Source organism: Molossus molossus, unplaced genomic scaffold (genome assembly GCF_014108415.1).
Source record: "Molossus molossus isolate mMolMol1 unplaced genomic scaffold, mMolMol1.p scaffold_m16_p_1, whole genome shotgun sequence".
Classification (NCBI taxonomy): domain Eukaryota; kingdom Metazoa; phylum Chordata; class Mammalia; order Chiroptera; family Molossidae; genus Molossus; species Molossus molossus.
In genome coordinates this window covers 94,815,427-94,836,042 of record NW_023425344.1, presented here as the reverse complement: position 1 = coordinate 94,836,042, position 20,616 = coordinate 94,815,427, and the positions used below count along the sequence as shown (strand labels likewise).

The 20,616-nt window shown below is 45.0% G+C and overlaps 1 protein-coding gene across 1 annotated transcript in view; it reads left to right on the top strand.

Moving 5' to 3' along the window:
• ASB13 (ankyrin repeat and SOCS box containing 13) overlaps window positions 1-20,616 on the top strand; it is a 38,056-nt gene that overhangs the window by 5,741 nt on the left and 11,699 nt on the right. Inside the window, exons 2-5 of the mRNA XM_036270673.1 lie at window positions 9,611-9,725; window positions 13,914-14,101; window positions 15,301-15,451; window positions 18,688-18,822. Coding sequence (XP_036126566.1) covers window positions 9,611-9,725; window positions 13,914-14,101; window positions 15,301-15,451; window positions 18,688-18,822 — 589 coding nt within the window. The remainder of the gene's footprint in view (window positions 1-9,610; window positions 9,726-13,913; window positions 14,102-15,300; window positions 15,452-18,687; window positions 18,823-20,616) is intronic.

The following is a 20,616-nucleotide window of genomic DNA, read 5'->3' as shown; positions in this document are numbered from 1 at the left end:
TACCATTTAAAATGGTCTCTTCACTTGCTGAGGCTAACAGATGTTCAGAAAGTAGATTAGTGTGAGCACACCTGTTCCATCCTAGTTGCAATTGAAGCTGTATATTTTTAACACAAGCACAGACACATGCACCCTGCTGTAAGATAACATGGAATTCTGTGTGGATTGGATAGTTTGGGACCTCATTCAAAGGTACTAACAGCAAGTCAGATACAAAAATGGCCTCTTGATTAGGAGTTTCTCGTTCTGTGAGGCGAATTTCATTGCGTGGTACCAGAGGACAGAACTGTAGGAGAAGGGGGCTCTAACACTTATGTTACATTTCATGTATAGAAGCCCCTACAATGCCCGAAATGGTGGCTTGCCAGGGGTAGGGGTCAGGGGGTCAACGAATATCACAGGCGTAGTGAGTGATATGAAGGATCACTCAGAACTCACTGGAAAAGAGAGCAGGAAGAAATTGTTCAAGGACGTAAACCTGAAGTTACCTGTGCTTTTTGTATGTATGTTTAAAAAACAACAACAACAACAAAAATAAAAAACAGTGAAATCCAATAGATGCTTGTGTGTGGTCAAATGCTAAGAATTTGACTTTGATGACTTGGAAAGGCAAAGCCAGAAATCATTATGTCCTGTTTGGTCTGGAGTATATTTAACATGTTTATTAGGATGTTCATTAGGAGCCAGAGCCAAGAATCCCAGAGGTGCTGAATGGCCCTAAATGGTTTTTGGTTTTGCACTGGGACAGAACATATGTCCTATGTCCATATGGGCCAGTTCCTATATATGGGACTCACACACAAACACACATGCACAAGCCTGATGTGGTTTGAGAAGCAGGGATTCCTATGCTGTGTGATCTTAGGCAAGCCTTCTGCTCTGTTTTCGAAAATGGGTTAAATGAGAAATTATAAAGGATTTAAAATATATATTCTGGATGTAATTCTATATGTAGTTTAAAAAAAGTAAACAAAACCACAAGACTTACCATGAAACATTTCTGTCTTCTTTCAACCCCCCTCAACCCTCCTTGATTCCCACTACCTAGAAGCAACTACTTCAACTCTTTGTACCTGTTTATCTGGTTTACCTCCATTTGCCTAACTAATGTGTTGAAAATATGATTTCCTGACTTTCAAACTTTACTCTCCCTGTAGACATTCTATTGTGGGAGATGAAGCCCTCACTCCCTTGGGGCTCCTTCATTTCCATTCATTTCCTTCCACGATCCTCTTACATAATTACATTTTTTGTTTGTTTGTTTGTTTAAATCAGTATCTGGCATGCCCTGGCCAGTTTGGCTCTGCGGTTAGAACATTGGCCTGCGGTCCAGAGAGACCCAGGTTCGGTTCTCGCTAAGGGCACGTACCTCGCTTGCAGTTTGTCCCGGCCCTGGTTGGTCATGCCGGTGGCAGCCACTTGATGTGTCCCTTTCATGTCAATGTTTCTCTCTCTCTCTCTTTCTCTCTCCCCACCCCACTCTATCTGAACCAAAAATGGAAAAATGTCCTCAGATGAGGATAAAAAAAAAAAAAATCAGTATCTGGCATTCACATTATGACTGTGAATATTGTCCACAGCTGCACTCCTTGCTATACTGAGATTACATTCTCTGTATAACTTTTTGCTTTTTTTGTAGGTAATGACTGTTTTGTTTTGATTGTTTAGTTTTCTATATGTACAATTACTAATTGATCCTCAAACTGTCTCTCAGTCTGCTCAGGTAACCCACTTGTCTGCAGTCTTTCTTATCTCATGGGTGATTTAGGGACATAACCTAAATCACCCTTCCCGCTCCATTCTTGCAGGGTGCCTCTGAGGCTGCTGTCCACCTGTCATCCTGGAGCCTCCCTTGACCAAGCCCTGGGAATTAAAATAAAATTTTTTTCATTGATTCATTGATTTTAGAGAGAGAGGAAGGGAGAAACATCAATTTGTTGTTGTTCTACTTATTTATGTATTTATTGATTGATGCTTGTATGTGCCCTGATCAGGGATTGAACCCGCAACCTTGGTGTATCAAGGATGAAGCTCTCACCAGCTGAGCTCCTGACCAGGGCCCAAGCCCTGAGAATTTACATCACCTCTTTTCCACATTGAATTCTAGATCCCATATCACCCTCTTTCTTGATTTAACTCCCTCATTTTGATGGAACACATCTCCCAGAAATGTCCCTAGAAAGAGTGATGAAGAGGCAAATTATTTGAGATCTTGCTTTTTGTTCTCAAATGTCTTGATTCCATTTCCACACTTTATTTCAGCCTGGCTGGGTTTAGAATTCTGGGCTGGAAATCCTTTTCTCACAGAATTTTGAAGGCATTGCTCCTGTCTTCGAGTTTACAGAACTGCTTTACGAAGTCAGATTGTGATTCCTGGTGCACAATTCTACAACACATCGTCTGTGTACTGTATCGTGTGTTCACCACCCCAAGTCAAGTCTCTGTCTATCACCATTTATCCCCCTTATATTCTCCTCCACCTCCCCTCCCCCAACTCTTAGCAACCTGGTTCTTTCAATGTGATTTTTTTCCTCTCTAGAGACTTTTAGGGGTTTTTCTTATCCTTACTGTTCATTAATTATATGACAGTGTGACTTGGTATGGGTGCTGTTTATCACACATCACTCAGGCTACTCACTGGACCCTTCTCATCTAGAAACTCATCTCCTTTAATTCAGGAACTTCTAGTGTGATATCTTTGAGAGTTCTCTTTTCTCTTTTTGGCACACCTGTTAATTGGATTTTAGACTTCCTGAACGGATCCTTTATTTATCTTACTATTTTTTTGTACTTTCCACCTCCTCCTCATCATTTAGTTCTACTATCTAGATTTTCTGAACTTCATTTTCCAATTCTTATTGGATTTGTTTTTAATTTTTGCTATCATATTTTTAATTGCCAAAAACTCTTATTCCCTGAAATTTTTTTTAAAAAGCCTCCTGCTGTTGTTTCAGTATTTTCTCTCCTCTCTTCTGAGGTTTCAAAATAATTTTTAGTAGTTTTTACCAGCATTGACCCGGTTTCTTCAGAATTCTTTACTTTTGCCCTGGCTGGTTTGGCTCAGCGGTTAGAGCGTTGGCCTGCAGTCTGGAGAATTCTTTATTTTTTGTTGCTTCTGATCCCTTCCTTCCTTCCTTCCTTCCTTCCTTCCTTCCTTCCTTCCTTCCTTTCTTCCTTTCTTCCTTTCTTCCTTTCTTCCTTTCTTCCTTTCTTCCTTTCTTTCTTTCTTTCTTTCTTTCTTTCTTTTCTTTTCTTTTCTTTTCTTTTCTTTTCTTTTCTTTTCTTTTCTTTCTTTCTTCCTCACCCGAGGACATTTTTTCATTTTTTGTTCAGACAGAGCGGGAGGAGGAGAGAGGAAGAGAGAGAGAGAGAGAAACATCAACGTGAAAGGGACACATTGAGTGGCTGCCACCCACACTACCCAACCAGGGCCCGGGACAAACTGCAACCGAGGTACATGCCCTTAGTGGGAACCGAACCTGGGTCTCTCTGGACCACAAGCTGACACTCTAACCACTGAGCCAAACCAGCCAGGGCTCTTTCTTCTTTTTATATAAACCTTGGCTGTGCATTTGTGTTTGCAAGAATCACCGCTGAGAATGTTGGGAGGTAGGCTAGTTGATTTGATTTCATGCAGGGAGCTTGGGCTGGGACCTGGCTGTCTCAGTGAACTGGGGGCTCTCTGTAGACTTCAGTATCATCATCTATGGGTATTCCCTCCTGCCCCCCACTCCAGTATTTTCTCATGGATGGAGAGATATTTAGAGCCTGAAGCCTGTCCTAAAATTGGCCTTTAAAGAAGATTTGTAAACAAACAAACAAACCAAAGAAGCCTATTTAGGGAAAATGGAGGTATTCAAAGAAATCACACGTAGTGAGTTACAAACTCTTACTGAGTACTTTTCTGAGCAAATTGTTTTATATCACCTTATTTTCTCCATTGAATGGCTCTGGGAAATGTGATCTCTAATGATAAGAAAACTGACACTGCCCTGGCTGGTTTGGCTCAGCGGTTAGAGCTTTGGCCTGCGGTCCTGAGAGACCCGGGTTCGGTTCCCGCTAAGGGCACGTACCTCGGTTGCAGTTTGTCCCCGGCCCTGGTCGGTTGTGCGGGTGGCAGCCACTCGATGTGTTCCTTTCACATCGATGTTTCTCTCTCTCTCTCTGTTCCTCTCTCCCCCTCCCACTCTACCTGAACAAAAAAAGGAAAAATGTCCTCGGGTGAGGATAAAAAAAAAAGAAAACTGACACTTAGATAATTTCAAATGAAAAACTTCCCAAGGTCCCTGGGCTGAGATGGGGAAGATGAAGGAGGGTGGCTGCTCAGTGCTTAAGATGAAAGCCCTCACCCTCTGTGCTCTGTGGTTAGGGGAGGAGGGGCCGGGGAGGAGTGAGAGTTGGAGACCAGTGGGTCTAATTGTATTCAGGGAGACCTGCCTGCAGAGGGACTGCATTGGTCATTAAGAAGTTGCCCCTCTTAATACATTATTTTTTCTTTATTCCTGATTGCCTTTCTCTTCTTAGCAATCTATTTTCACTTCTTTTCTCTTTCTCTTTTGCGTTCAGTTGTTCTCTTTCACTCTCTTTTTTCCTGCTTTACTGAGTTCTGACTGTTTAGTCCCTATAGGAAGGTAACCTTTTATATTTAATTTTTACCTAATTTAACATATTTTAAAACCACACTGTAGGCCATTTGACTGCATGTTTACCGACAAACAATATTTTGGGTATTTATAATGAAAACATGGAAAAAGACTTTGCTGAAAAATCTCTTAGAAAGCAACAGAACACTCGGCCCCAGTTCCTAAGTAATGAAAATAAAGATTTCTGTTTTCCCTTAAGAAGCAAGGTGACTGCTAATTTCCAGTTCACTAAAACTTTAATTCAGACTGCACTATTCAAAATTGGTGGCTGTGATAAACATCATTCATTAAGCACCCACTTTGTGCCAGGCTCCTCACATATATTGTGTCTTTGGTTCTTAGAGCACCCTGCAAAGTAGGTACTGTCATCCTTAGGTACTGGTCTCTGTCCTTATGGGTTTATGACCTTTTTCTTTTTTAACTCCTTTACTATTGGAGGGGTGGGTATACTTTGCTGTGCTTTCTGGAAATGTTGATGGTCAAGGATTTCTAAGGTCCTCGCAGTTCTTAAATTCATTGGTAGCTTTTACACACACATCCTTGCCCTTCAGAAACCTTGTATAATGAGTCACTCAGGACCTCTGACTTTTCCCTGTGAGCTGAAGTTTAGTCTAGGGAGCAGGCCTCAGAAAACCATCTCCAGTGTGATTTCAGTGTTCATTCTTGGCCACTTCGTCCCCCACACTGGGCTCCTCCGAAGGAATGGCCTGCCCTCCCTTCTGTCTCACTCTGCCATTATTTCAAGAATGTTTACTGGGGCATTAGGGAGAAGAGCTTATGCCAGAGCCCACAGATTATTTTCAGTGTGCAGCTGTGGCAGAAAAGGACCTTTCTGCATCAAGGAGCCCAGGGCGCCCTTAATGATGTACTTGGAACAACATTTCTGGCAACATACAAAGGTGCATGGTGGATGTTGACCCCAACTCAAAGCTTGTGTGTTGGATCAGCTTTGTAGTGAAGGTATTCTCTGTGGCATTTGGAAAACAGTCTGTTAGAGCAGGGCTGCTGCCTATGGAGAGGCCAGCCCAGCTGTGGGAGGAAAGGCCTGGAGCAGGGCCAGGGTCACAGACAACTTGGGTTCTGGTCTCTAGAGAGTTGGGTTCTGGTCTCTAGAGAGTGCTCTGCTTTATGCAGGCAGGGGCCCCATCAGGCCATGCATATCATAGATGTAAGCTCTCTGGCAGGGCTGGTGGGCCGTGGCTGAAGAGCTGTTGTTTGGGCTCAAAGAGCAGAATTCTGTTTTCGGTTGTTTGTTTGTTTTTATCCTCATCCAAGGACATTTTTGCATTTATCTTCAGATAGAGCGGGAGGGAGAGAGGGAGAATGAGAGAGAAAGAAACATCAATGAGAGAGAGACACATCGAGTGGTTGCCATCCACACAACCTCACTGGGGTCGGGGACAACTGCAACCGAGGTATGTGTCCTTAGTGGGAACTGAACCCGGGACTCTCCGGTCCGCAGGCCGACGCTCTAACCGCTGAGCCAAACCAGTCAGTGGGAATTCTGGTCTTTTGATGACTAAGTGGGGTGCTGGTAAAGTGGCTCTCTGGAAAAAAAGGGAGGAGAAAAAAAAAGGAACACAAACAAGATTCTGATTTGCTGCTTTTCCTGGAGTAAATACTCATACCATGGCTGACTTTGAGCCCCCAGTGGTTTCTGGCTGGTGGAATTCCTGGATATATAGTTGACTGTGGTGAGCTGGTAGGAATACAGGCTGCAGAGTGAGGGAGCCCAGGAACTGTGCAGTTAAGCCGGGCAGGGGCTCAGTACAGGAGACTCACACAGGATCAGTTACTGGAATTGGAGTCCAAGATGGGACTTGTTATGGAACAAAGCAAGATTGTAGAGCTAGAACCGAAGATCCCATAGGACTAGCAGAAGTCATCATAATGATGATAACGATCCCATCACAGTAATAGTATCTGTCATTTACTGAGTGCTTACAATTGGCTGGGCACCATGCAAAATAGCATCCATTCAGTTTCCATAGCTACCCTGTGGGGTAGGCAAAAATATCTCCAGTTTATAAGTGAGAAAACAGGCTTTAGTAGGGTAAGTAACTTGCACAAGGTCATAGAACTCATTATAAGTGACAGAGACAGGTGTTGGGTGGTTCCTGAGGCTCCTTGGTCACCACACAGTCCTCCCTCAGGGCAGCTGATGCAGAACCACTTGAAGTACTCAGCTGGGGCTTCTTTTTCCCAAAGGATGGGCTTGGGCCTGGGCCTTTCAGACATGAGGGGTCAGAGGCCCAGCTAAGGCAAAGAGGGTGCTGGACCTGGGAGGCAGAAAGGTGCATGTCTGGTACACAGGCTGAGTTAATTAGGCCATAGTGTGGGGCAAAAAGGTGGCAAAGTGTTCCCAAGCACCTGTCATTCCTCCTTGGGTAACCCTGACTATTGTCTGGCAGTAAATTTGTAGATGGCATTGGTAAAACTATCTAGTTTTCAAGAGGAAGGTCTTCAGTGAGCCCTTCCTGAGCTTGGGTTTGCCAGTAGCTGGTCGACATGACACAGGTGTCACTATGACCTCAAACCAAAGCCCAGACAAGAGGCAGGAACGAGCTGGACACAGCTATCAGTCTGGAGCATGAGTGCCCAGATGCTCTTCCAGGACTGTGGCCTCAGCTCTTGTTACAAGAGATTCCTATTTAATTGATGCCCTGGAGTCTGGCTCAGTGTCAGGAGCTGGGCATGCCTGTGAAGGGCAGGGAAGGTGGTTGTACTTGGCAGGTGGGGGACAGGGAGAGGGCTGACCTAACTGCAGGAGGAAGATGTAGTCTGGCAAGTCAAACCTGCTTCTGGAGAGTATTAACTCATCCTATACCTGTGTGTCAGGTGCTGTCCTGGAACCAAGGTATGGGCTTGTCCTCTCCTAAAGATGCTTGAGGAAGGGTGGGGAGGAGTGCAAATGAGGTGTGGATGTAAGAGTGTGCAGAGATAATAGTACAGAGATGGCATAAAGAAGGGTGTGGGTGTGTGGCTGCACGCTGAAAGTCTTCTGAAGGAGCAGACGTTCAACTGGGCTTATTGGGTGAGGAGGACTTGACTCATTGAGGCAGAGGATGGGGTATGGGGAGTTGGGGGGTATGTTTCAGGGAGGGACAGCAAACACAAAGACACAAGGCCTGGACCACTTGACCCCATGTGAGCTATGTGAAGTTTCTTATAATTGGAGACGATTGTGTGTGGGGGAGTGGGGATGGGCAATGGGAGGGACAAGGGTGATGGTCGGGAGGGGGAAGAAAGACTAGGAAAAGAGGCCGGGACTCCATCCTGGAGGGCCTGTGTGCCTGGCTTATGAAGGAGTGTGGATTTTATCCTGAAGAAAGGGGCAATTGAAGAGTCCTGAGCAGGCCCCACATGACCCACTTATGATTTAGTTGCATTAGGGAGAGGGAATAGGGAGGGGCCCAGGGGACGAATGGGAAGACTGGAGGGGGCTGTGATGGGAGGGAGGGGGTGTTGGGAAGAGGGAAGCTAGGGAACCAATTAAGTGGCAGGGCTGGGATTTAGGGGAATGCTCATCCCAGAGGGAACTTGCCAGAATGGGAGGTTCTCAGGTTTCCAGGGTGGCCCCTCTTCCAGGGGATGGGGGCATCATGTCACTGGGGTTCAGGCACAGGGCTGGAAACAAAGCCTGAGGTTAGGCCTGGCAGTGGGCTGACTAATGTATAGTGTTTTCCCATGCTCTCTTCACTGATGGCAAGCAGATGTGTCTTTTTGCTTTAAGGTTAATAAGTCCCCCCCTTTTCACTGGGGGAAAGTTGAGTTTTACGCGGAGGGCCAGTGCTCATTCACACAGCTCCGTGGGGCACCATGCAGCTTCCATGTTCTTTATGTACAGGTGGTTCTTCCTTCCCCTTGCTTCTCAGCCCTTCCTAGAGTCACCAAAGGTGGCTAAAGTCACATTCTCCCCCTCTTCCTCCCTTCTGTAACTGTCCCCTGTTGATGACAGCCTGTGGTTGGTACCAGCTGCAGGTGACAACCTCTATACCCCCAGGGACTCCTCCTTTTTTTTTTTTTTTTTTTTTTAAGTTTTAATTGTGGTTTTAAAAAAACCACATAGAAATTAAGATGCTAAATTTTAAGTGTACAGTTCAGTAGTGTTAACTATGTGCACATGGTTGAGTAACAGACATCCGGAATTTTTTCTTCTTGCAACACTGAAACGCTGCACCTGTTAAACTGCTATTCTCCCCTCCCCCACAACCACCATTCTACCTTCTGTCTGTACGAATTGATATCTCTTATAAGTGGAATCATATAAGTATTTGTCTTTCTGTGACTTTTTACATTTCATTTAGCATAATGTCCTTGAGTTTCATTCATGTAGTATGTGTCAGAATTTTCCTCCTTTTTAAGGCTGAGTAATATCCCATTATACGAATAACACCACATTTCTTTACCCATTCATTTATCCATGGACACTTGGGTTGCTTCCATTTTGTGGCTATTAGGAATGATTCTGCAGTGAAGATGGGGGTGCAGATATTTCTTTAATATCCTGCGCTTGGTTCTTTTGGATATATACCTAGATGTGGGATTCCTGGGTCATATGGTAAAATCTTTAATTTTTGAAGGAACCAAATGCTCTCTTCCATAGTGGCTCTACCATCTTACATTCCACCAACAATGCACAAGGGTTCCAATTTCTCCAGATCCTCACCAACACTTATTTTCTGTTTTTGTTTTATTTTTTTATAGTAAACATCTTAATGGGTATGAGGTGATATCTCATTGTGGTTTTGATTTGCATCTCTCATGATTAGTGATGTTGAACATCTTTTCATATGCTTGTTGGCCATTTGTGTATCTTTCTTGGAGAAAATATCTATTTAAGTCCTTTGCTAATTTTTAAATTAGATCATTTTGTGTATGTTGTTGAGTTGTAGGAGTTCTTTTTATATTCTGAATATTAACTCTTTCAGATATATGATTTGAAAATATTTTCTCCCATTCTGTAGGTTGCCTTTCAATCTGTTGATCGTGCCCTTAGATGTGCACAAGCTTCTTTTCTCTGCTTTGTTATCACATCTGCTGCTTCTGATCTCTGCCCTCCATCGCTGCTGCTGGTTACCAGTAAGTTGCATTTCCTCTACAGACTTGTCATAAAGAAAGAAAATTAGATTTTCTTAAAAATTTTTTTGTATGTCCTGACTTGATAATTTCTTTTAGTAACTCCCTTCATTCACTCATTCAGTTATTCATTCAACAAGAGGGCCGATACCGGCATCTCTGTTGAGCTATATTCTGTGCCGGGTGCTGGGAATACAGAGCCAAGGGTATTCTTGCCACAGACTCACTGCAGCCTGTCTCCTCCGTGATGCTTTCCTGACTGGCCCTGGATGCTTGGGTGGTCTTGCTTCTAAGGTCCTATAACTTGAAATGTTCCTCCAGCATCACAGTCATTGTATTGTTTTGAATTATTTGCACATCCCCCTTTCCATGACCGTGAAACTGCTTATTGTCACATCTTATTCATCTTTGTACACCACTGTGGAAGATGCCACATTTCTTAGGTAGCTGCTGGATGAATGCATGTGGGAGCCATGCCAGGCTGCCCATCGCTCAGCTGCAGACCTCCGCAGTGCCCCGCCTTCCTGAAGTGCAGCTTCCCTTTCTGCTGCCCATCCCAGGGCCTCACCCTGCCTCCTTTTTTAAGGGTTGCAACCGCTTATTTTGCCCTTGGGATGGTGCTCCCCCTAGATTAACTTCAAAGTGATCCATAGCCACCTTTCATTACCTCCCAAAACAGGCCTGTGGGTGACTGTTAATTACTACCGGGAAACATACTGGGGTCTCTTCTTGTGATGGTAAGTAGAAACTTTTATAAGCTTGGCTTATATATTTTGTGGGAATTAAATATTCCTCTTCATTTCAGCTCTCCTTTTGTTTCCCTCGCCCCTCGTGATCGAGTCCTCATTTCGTGGGGTCACACAGGCTGTCTGGCTAGTGGGCAAGATAAATAGGTACAATTGGGGGTGGTGGTAAAAGACTACACACTGCCAGCACTTATTGAGGGGGCCCAAAGAAGGGGATGCTAACCCAGAGTGGATGGGGCCTACAGGACAGGCAAGGCCTCCTGGAAAAATCCATTGGATTTCAGTCAAGAAAGGTGCCGGCAGGCTATGTAGATGAGTGAGGAGAGGTAGGGGTGGAGGAGTGGGGCGAGAATGAGTTAAAGAGATAGAGCTGAGGAGAGAAGGGACTCTTTTAAGAGGGAAAAGTATTGTCTAAAGCAGTGGTTCTCAAAGTGTAGTCTCCAGACCAGCTGCACTGGCATCATCTGGGAGCTTGTTATAAATTCAGATTCTCAGGCCACACCTGAGACCTACTGACTCAGAAACTCTGGGGGTGGGGCTTACCCTTCCAGATGATACTGGTGCTCAAGTGTGAGCACTACTAGTTAAAGATATGGGGAAGTCAGAGTGCTGTGTTCTGTGTACCTCATTCTCTAGAGATAAAGGCGGGTGTTGGGTAGGGAGTGATATGAGGTAAGCCACTGCATAAAAAGAGGGAGAATTTACTCTATTTTGGGATAGGAGTAGTGCCTTTATTTATTTATTTTTCTTTATTGATTTGAGAGAGAGAGGAAGGGGGAGAGAGAGCGAGAGAGAAACATTGATGAGAGAGAATATCGACTGGCCGCCTCCTGCATGCCCCCCACTGGGGACTGGGCCCACAACCTGGGCATGTGCCCTGACTGGGGATCGAACTGGCAACCTCTTGGTACATGGGTCAATGGTCAACCACTGAGCCAGACCAGTCAGGCATGTCTTTATTTATTAACAGATTAGTTGAACATTAATTTTATGAGGTTGGAATGCAAAAATGAATAATTGTAGTTTGAGATGAGTGAAAATGAAAACACAACACACCAAAACTAATGAGAGGCAGCTCAAGCAGTACTTAAAGGAAATTTATAGCAGTAAACACCTGTACTGAAAAAGAAGAAAGATCTCAAATCAATGACTAACCTTCCAGCTTAAGACATTGGAAGAAGATGAAACTAAACCTAAAGCAAACACAAGGAAATAAAGATTAGAGAGAAAATTAATGAAATAGAGACCAGAAAACAATATAAAAAATCTGTGCCCAACTGGTGTGGCTCAGTGGATTGAGTGTCATCCTATGGACTGAGGGGTCCCAGTTCAATTCCCGGTCAAGGCACATGCCCAGGTTGCGGGCTTGATCCCCAGTGGGGGAATGCAGGAGGCGGCCGATTGATCTGTCTCTCTTACATCGATGTTTCTATTTCTCTCTCAAAAATCAATAAAAACATATTTTAAAAAAAGACTCAAATTACCAAAATTAGAAATGAAAGAGGAGGCATTACTGTGGGCCTTACAGAAATAAAAGGATTATAAGGGGATACTATGAACAGCTTGGGCTGCCATAGCGAAATACCACAGACTGGGCAGCTTAAATAACAGACACTTATTTCACTTGGTTCTCAAAGTGTAGTCTCCAGACCAGCTGCACTGGCATCATCTGGGAGCTTGTTATAAATTCAGATTCTCAGGCCACACCTGAGACCTACTGACTCAGAAACTCTGGGGGTGGGGCTTACCCTTCCAGATGATACTGGTGCTCAAGTGTGAGCACTATTGGAGGCTGGAAGTTCAAGACCAAGGTGCTGGCAGGTTTGGTTTCTCTTGAGGCCTCTCTCCTTGGCTTGCAGACAGTCACCTGTCTGTGTCCCCACATGGTTTTCCTCTGCTTATGTATATCCCTACTGTCTCTGTGTGTCCTAATCTCATCTTCTTATAAAGACTCCAGTCAGATTGATTAGGGCCCATCCAAATGGTCTCACTTAAACTTAATTACTTCTATAAAGGCCCTATCTCCAAATATGGTTACATGCTGAGGTACTAAGGGTTAGGGCTTCAACATATGAATGTTGTGTGTGTGTGTGTGGGGGGGGGCGCACACAATTCAGTTCATAACAAATTGTATGCCAACAAGTTAGATAACATGGATGAAGTGGACAGATTCCTAAAAAGGCACAACCTACAAACTAGCAAAACTGACTTAAAAATAGAAAATCTGAATAGACCTATAACAAATGAAGAGGTTGAAGTAGTAACTAAAACACTTAACATAGGAAAGCCAAGGCCCAGATGTCTTCAAGGTGAATTTTACCCAACATTGACAAATTTAATACCAATTCTTCATAAATTCTTTCTAAAATTAGAAGAGGAGAGAATACTTCCCAACTCATTCCAGTATTGCCTTGATATAAAGTTCAGACAAATACATTAAGCACAAGAAAAACACATATGAACATAGACACAAAAATCCACAATAGAATACTAGAATACCAAATCTAGCATCATATGAAAAAGATCACACACCCTGAGCAAGTGGGATTTATCCCAGGAATGCGTGGTTGGTTTAACATCTGAAAATCAATTAATGTAATATACTATTTTGATGGAATTAAGAAAAAAGCTGGCATAATTATTACAATAGATGCAGAAAAAATACTTGACAAAATCCAACACCCTCTCATGATAAAAACACTCAACAAACTAGAAATAGAAGGGAACATCCTTGACTTGATAAAGGTCATCTACGAAAACCCACACTAACATCATCTTAAATTGTGAGAGACAAAGCTTTCACTTAAAGACCAGGAACCAGGCACAATGCTTGCTCTCACCACTTCTGTTCAACATTGTGCTGGAAGTTCAAGCCAGGGCAACTAGGCAAGAAAAAGAAATGAAAGCATTCGGATTAGAAAGGAAGAAGCAAACTATCTCTATTTGCAGATGACTTGATTTTGTGTGTAGAAAATCCTGAGGAATCTAATACAACTGAGTCACTAAAACCTGCTTCCTACTTTCAAGGCACTTCCAGGCAAGGAGGGGAACAGTATAAATGAGTGTGTATGTGTGAGTATTGTGGGAGAAGTGTTTCCTGGAAATGTTTCAGCTGGATCCATGTGGAGTATGTAGGCATCTGAATGGGAGATTGCAGGATGGATGACTGGGGTGAGGGCAAAGGTGGGCATTTCAAGCAGAGAAGAATATATGCAAGGAGACTCAGTTTGGCAAAGCAGGGTCATTGATGAACTGAGAGTGGGGTTTGTGGGTTAGTGTGGCAGAAAAGCCAAGGAGGTGAGCAAGGCCCTTATATACCACCAAAGACTGATTACATGATCATGTGCAGTGTCTGGGTTTACAAGGGTCCCTGGACTTGTCTGTGTGTTCATTTGGCCTGGATAGAAGTGGTGCGGTCTCAGCATTAGGTCTGTTTCTTTTCCAGGTTTCTGGGTGGAGCGCACTCCTGTGCATGAAGCCGCCCATCGAGGTGAGGCCCTGGAGTTGCAGCAGCTGATCGAGAACGGCGCCTGTGTCAACCAGGTCACAGTGGACTCCATTACACCCTTGCACACAGCCAGTCTGCAGGGCCAGGCACAGTGTGTGCAGCTGCTGCTGGCTGCGGGGGCCCAGGTGAGCAGCCCTTTAGGACACCCATGGAGCCTGATTGTGACCGTGGGCATAGATGAGGCCAGCTCAAGAGATGTGTAAAGGGAGGAAAATAAGGGGTTTGGGATTTGCATTCTGGTGATTTGCAAACACATGGGAAGTAAAGAAGCCACTGCAGAAGACTGAGCAGGAAAGGAAGGAGGAAACCAGAATGGTGTGTGGTGGGAGCCCAGGGTGGGGAGAGGAGGTCTCTGTGTCAACTGCACACTAGGACCAGTAAGTGTGGTCATGGACTTGGCTGTTAGGGGGGGTCACTGGTGGCCGAAGAGAAGGCAGTTTTAGCAAAACGGTGGAGGGAGTGCCCTGCTCTGCACGAGGGAGGGGGTCTGGGAGACCCTTGGTTCAAGAGCTGCTATTTGGGCTCAGAGAGCAGGATGACTAAGTGGGATGCTGGCAAACTGGCCTATGGAAGAAAGGTAAAAGGGAAAAAAATAGGTTTCTGATCTGATCTGCTTTCCCAGTGTAAGCATTCATGCCACACTGATGTCAGCCCCCGGTGCTTTCCTGCTGGCGAATGGCTGGATGTTTCACAGTGGGCTGGGCGAGCTGGTCCAGACACGACTGGGCTGGATGGCGTTGGGGTTCAGAGTGAAAATTGTGCACTGCTTACTTTTTCCAAAACCTTGGCCATGAATACAGTTCAAGAGGAAGTGGAATAAGCTTCAGCATGTACCCAAATAGCAGCTGAATTTGGACAAGTCCTAAGCAGAATCTGCCAGTTGGGGAGATGCCTTTTTCCTGCCCTATGATTTTCTAACCAGAGGAGGCATGTTAAGCAGTTTCAGGCACTCCTGGCTGAGGCTGGAGTTAAAGCCCCTTTTTATGCCCTGCCTGCCTCAGCTGGAACCTGGAACTCTCCTTGCCGGCTTTGTGCTTATTAGGTGTTGGGGTGGTGGTGAGAGTGAGGCTGAGTTGATCATGCCCAAGAAAGAAAAGAGCCCCAGACAGAACGACGCCTGTGCTTAGGCGGCTAGTAGGCAGTCCCAACCCAAGTTCCTTTGATCCATAAACTCCCCGCCTGGCACGGAGCCTTAGCACGTACTAGAAACCTGAACACTTCGTAGAAAAACTAAGAAGTGTCTTTGCCCAGATGAATGTACATCAACATGAGAAAGTGAATTCCCTCCTTGGTCCTGTAACACCTGTTTCTTCCTCCCCACAAGGTGGATGCCCGGAACATTGATGGCAGTACCCCTCTCTGTGATGCCTGTGCCTCAGGCAGCATTGAGTGTGTGAAGCTATTGCTCTCCTATGGGGCCAAGGTCAACCCACCCCTGTATACAGCCTCCCCGCTGCACGAGGCCTGCATGAGCGGTGAGTCAGGTGGAAGGGAACCGTGTGGACAGGAAATGGAAGCCATCCGCTGGCCCAGGAGAGCTTCTGGTCTGTATCTGGCTCTTGGTTGTTTGGCCATGAAATGCTAAGCTTTCCTCCTGGAGATACAGTCCTCACGCAAGACTAGGGGGCTGTTGATTCCATGATGGAATTCTATTTCTTAGCAGACACTCAGACACTAACACTGGAGATCGGTCTACTCTGCAGTCTTTTTCTTGGTCTTTGCCTTGTGAGCACCTGATTTAGTTGGGAAATGAGACCCAGACATGTCCCTGAGGACAGTTGCTCTCAGAGGAGGGGAAGTTGGTCCTGCAGGCTCAGGGAGCAGGTGGGATTTCAATTGCCTTCCAAGAATTAATGGATTTCAGCTGGTGGGAGGCTAAGAGGAAGGCTGCGTACAGGAAAAGTGACATCAAGTTTCACTGGATCAGAAACTCCCAACAGACAAGCAACAACAGATGAGACTGGAAATTTATGGCGAGACTACCTGGTGGAAATTTTTTAAATCACAGACTAAGGATTTTGGATTCTACTCTTTTGAGCAGAGGTTGCAAACTTGCAGCCTGTAATTTGATGGACCGGTACAGGGTTTGTCTTGGTTGCACTTCACTGGGATGTGCAGTGTGTCCTCTTTTGTGCCTTCATGCAGGGCCACTGTTCTCTGCTGCCTCATACCCTGATCCCCACTGTTAGGTCACCCTTTATCACTCTCAGGCACTGGGGATTGCTACAGGCAGCTCTGGAAGGTTACTGAGCAGATGCTGAATGACTGGAAAACAGCATTTTTGAAGGGTTAGTTTAATGGCCATCCATGTACAGTGTAGGGGAGGAAATTTTTTCCTTTACCTACCTTAGGTTCACTGGCTGGGCCCCAGTAATTAGGTGACAAGGGACCGATTAAATAAGAGAAAACAAAAGTTTGTTAGTGTGAGTGGTGCGTCTCAGATACACATGGGAGAACTTGGCAAGGTGTCACACAAAGGAGTGGTTAGAACTTGGGCTTATATAGAACAATACATGTTTAGAGAAATGACAAGACAAAAGAAAAGGATTTTGAGCTTCTGGGATGGCAAGTTGTGGGGAGGCAAATATATGGAGAAACTAATGGTAGATGGGGCTGGTTTTAGCAACTCCACTTAGAGTTGTCTCTGGTGATTAACTTCTGTCCTTCCTGGTAGAGAGGGGAGGGGGACACCTTTACAAATATATGTCCTTTTAGGCAATTTTGGGGGAGGGCAGAGAGCTTTTCTTCTATCTGTTTTATCTCAATTGTCTTCAGTTCAAAATAAATCTTATGCCAAAGTGGCATATTTTGGGGTAGCATGTTCTACCCTTCAATAGACTGAAATGGGGGTGGTGGTGGGGATATCCTGGAAGTGGAAAGATGAGTTGGAGGCAACACAGTGATCCAAGTGCAAAGCTCTTAGAGTCCAAGTGGGATGGATTCATTTAGAAAACAGAAGAATTAATGGGCTTGATAGCAGGGAGAGGAAAACATGGGATCAAAACCTATTCAGGGTTGAGCAGGGAGTGTGGCCAATGGCTGAGGTATATTGGCCAGGAGGATGCACCCCCAGGGAGGGGGAGGGGCGGGGCCTGGTAGTGATTAAGGCATTCCAAACAAGAATGGCCAGCAGACAGCTGTAGGAGAGGGGCTGGGTTTCAGGGCTAGAGGTGGAAACTCAGTAGTTGCTAACAGGAAGTGTGATCAAGAGATGAGAGAGGATGGAGTCTTGTATACACTGAATCTTGACCCTAATCTGGGTTAAAGATACCCGGAGAGGAGCCAGGGGAAGAGGCAGGAATGGTGTCTGTGGGCTGGGGACTCGTGGTAAGAAAGTTTAGGTAGTTCACCCAGGAGGCTTGGACTGGGGATGCCAGAAGCTTTATGTCATCACCCTCAGACTGGGTGTGCCCAACACAGCTTAGGAGGGAATCCCAAAGCGGGAGCACCTTCTCTCCCACTCAGGAGCTGGGGAGCAGTGAGGAGAGTCTTCTCTGGCTGTTCTGAAGTGGTATTCCCAAACTTTCTGTTCTCCTAGAAACAGAACTGGCTGTGTACTCCATTTCTGCTAAGGCCAGGCAGGCTTGGAGCACTGTTGTGCCCTCAGGAGAAAGAACAACCATCCACTTGCTTCCTAGGACCACATAGGGTCTTGAACTGCTCTTAGCTTGGGATGTTGTCCTGGTTCTCCTCTCTACCCTTGCAACCAAGCATGGGGCTTAACCTGTTCCAACCACCAGTTCAGTCATGCTTGTTATTTCAAATATATATATCAGTGATTTTCAACCAGTATGCCCAAGAATTTTTAAAACATGCAGTACCTGACTATTTAGTCGGGGGTACTGACCTCCTTTCCCTTTGATTGTCAAATACAAAAAAATGCCAACACAACAATAGCTGTTCGGTGTGAATGCCCTGTCTTGAACCATAAATATATAGGTCATATAATAAAGTTGCATAATAAGGTTGCATCTGATTGGTTAATTATTAGTACCAGAAATCCTTATATACAAGTATAGGCACTTGCTTTTTAAAAAAGTCACTTTGCCATAGATAGGTGGCTCAGTTGGTTGGAGCATTGTCCCGTATACCAAAAAGGTTGCGAGTTTGATTGGTGGTCTGGACACATACAGGAGATGGCTGGTTGATGTTTCTCTTGCACTTTGATGTTTCTGTCTGTCTGTCTGTCTCTCTCTTCCTCTCTCTAAAAAAAAAAAAAAAAATTAATAAAAACATTTTTGGCCCTGGTTGGTGTGGCTCAGTTGGCTGGGTGTCATCCTGTGCACTGAGAGGTTGCCGGTTCAATTCATGGACAGGGCACATGCCCAGGTTTCGGGCTAGATCCCCAGTAGGGGGTGTGCAGGAGGCTGCCAGCTGATGTTCTCACATCAGTGTTTCTCTCTCTCTCAAAATCAATGACAAATCTTTTTTTTTTTTTAAACTAAACAAATCCTTGGGTGAGGATTTAAAAAAAAAAGTCACAGGGGAACAAAACGTAGGTAATTACTATAATAATTACTATTATTATTTTGTAAATCAATGAAAATTATACCTATTTTTTTGTCAGAGCGGCCAAATATTTATATATATATTTTTGGTGTGCCACAGGATTTTAGTAGTTAAAGTGTGCAGTGTGCCATGAGCTGCAAAAGGTTGAAAATCACCGGTACATATTCATTGACAGTTTTCATTCTTTTTCATTTCTTTTAAGGAAGTTCTGAATGTGTGAGGCTTCTAATTGACGTTGGGGCCAATTTGGAAGCACATGATTGCCATTTTGGAACCCCTCTGCATGTTGCTTGTGCCCGGGAGCATCTGGACTGTGTCAAAGTGCTGCTCAATGCAGGTACGTTGTGTTTATACCTGCACTGCTCAAAGCAGGCATGCTGTTGGTATTTACCTGAACTGCTCCATGCAGGTTTCTTATGTTTATGTTCACTGTGTGCCAGCCGAGAGCTAGGTGGTAGACTACACTCAGGTTTGAAGCTAGCTTTCCCACTGGCCAGCTGAGACTTTGAGCCTCAGTTCTTTATCTATAAAACTGGAAAAATAAAACCTTTTTTGCAGGTTTGTCAGCAGGATTTGTGATAATGTTTTCATAGTACCTGGTACATAGTAGTGCTCAACAAATGCTAATAATTATTTTTATTGGCTACAGGACACTACTCATAAAACCTGTTTAATAAGGTTGCTGTCTAAACAAGAGATGGAGAATCATTAGAAAATGGGGTTGGCAGCATTTGGAATCTAGGTCATTGTCAGGTGTTCTAAAAATACCCAGGATACCTCTGGTAAAGATGGTGGAACAGGTCACCACTGTGCTCACCTCCTCCCATGACCACCTCAAAATCACAACTAAATTATAGAACCACCATCACTGAGAACTACTTGAAGACTAGATGAGCAGAACTAAGGATATATAGAAGAAGCCACATCAAGTCTGATAGGAGGGGTAGAGATGTGGCAAGGGCAAGTCCCACACTGATAGTATAGCAATTTAGAATCAGGAGGGATATCTCAGCTGCAGAGGTCCCTGCTAAAGAGTGAGGGTTCTCAGAACTACATCAAGCTCCCCAGCTTGGACCACCAGTGCACAGAAGAGGAGCCCTCATGGCATTTAGCTATGAAAGCCAGCAGGGACTCCCTTTGAGTGAGGATGGAGGGCTGAGGGAGACCAAAATGTTCCTTTTGAGGGGCTTAAACATATACTCACTTGCTTATAGACTCGCTCACAGACTCACTTGCTCTGGATTTTAATGTGGGGGCAGCAGATCGAACAATCACCAGGGGCACATGGGTAGAGATAGTATTGACTAGCTTCAGGACAAGGGATGTAGGGGAAGGGGTCAGGGCAGCTTCCTCTGGAGACAGAAATGTTGATAGGCACTATTGCTTCCTTGTTGAGCTCATGTCCCACCCAGCTGGCAAATCTGAGTTCTCCATTAACCTGACTACCACCATTAGTCCCACCTTGGTAAATCTCTAAGACCCTGCCCTACCCAACTCACGTGCCCTACCCAAGCTGCTTCCAGGGGCTTTTCTACACAAGTGGACTGATTCCGCTTGTGCTGAGGACTTTCCTAAAATCTCTCTAATTATACAAACCCCAGACAAACAGCAGCTGGTCTTGGCATGCCCTGAACCTCTTACTAAGTGGTCTGAAGCCCAGCACAAGCAGCAACTCATCTCAACTTGCATTGTAACTCCCATCAGGTGACCCAAATTCTGGCATAAGCTGTGGCCAGTGTTGGCCTGGAATGTAGCTTCAACTAAATGGTCACATACTTGGAACAAGAGGCAACTGGCCTCAGCTTGCATTGTGGTACTCACCAAAGTGTCCCAAGCCCGGCACTAGTGGCAGTGGCCTTTGTTCACAAAACAGTTTCTCCAAAATGCCTTCAAGCCCAAGACAAGTGGTAACCAACCACTGATCACTTTGCAGGTGACCCCAAGCTGGACACAAATGGCAGCTGACTTTGACCTGTTCTAGAGCCTCTTCCAAGAGACTCCAGAACCATACCTGGTGGCCAACTTCAGACCACACCAGAGCATCACCCAATCAGCTCCACAAATAACACACTCAAAGGGTGGACTTTGCTGGCACCAGAGCCCCACTAAAGTGACTTCCATTTCATCAGGT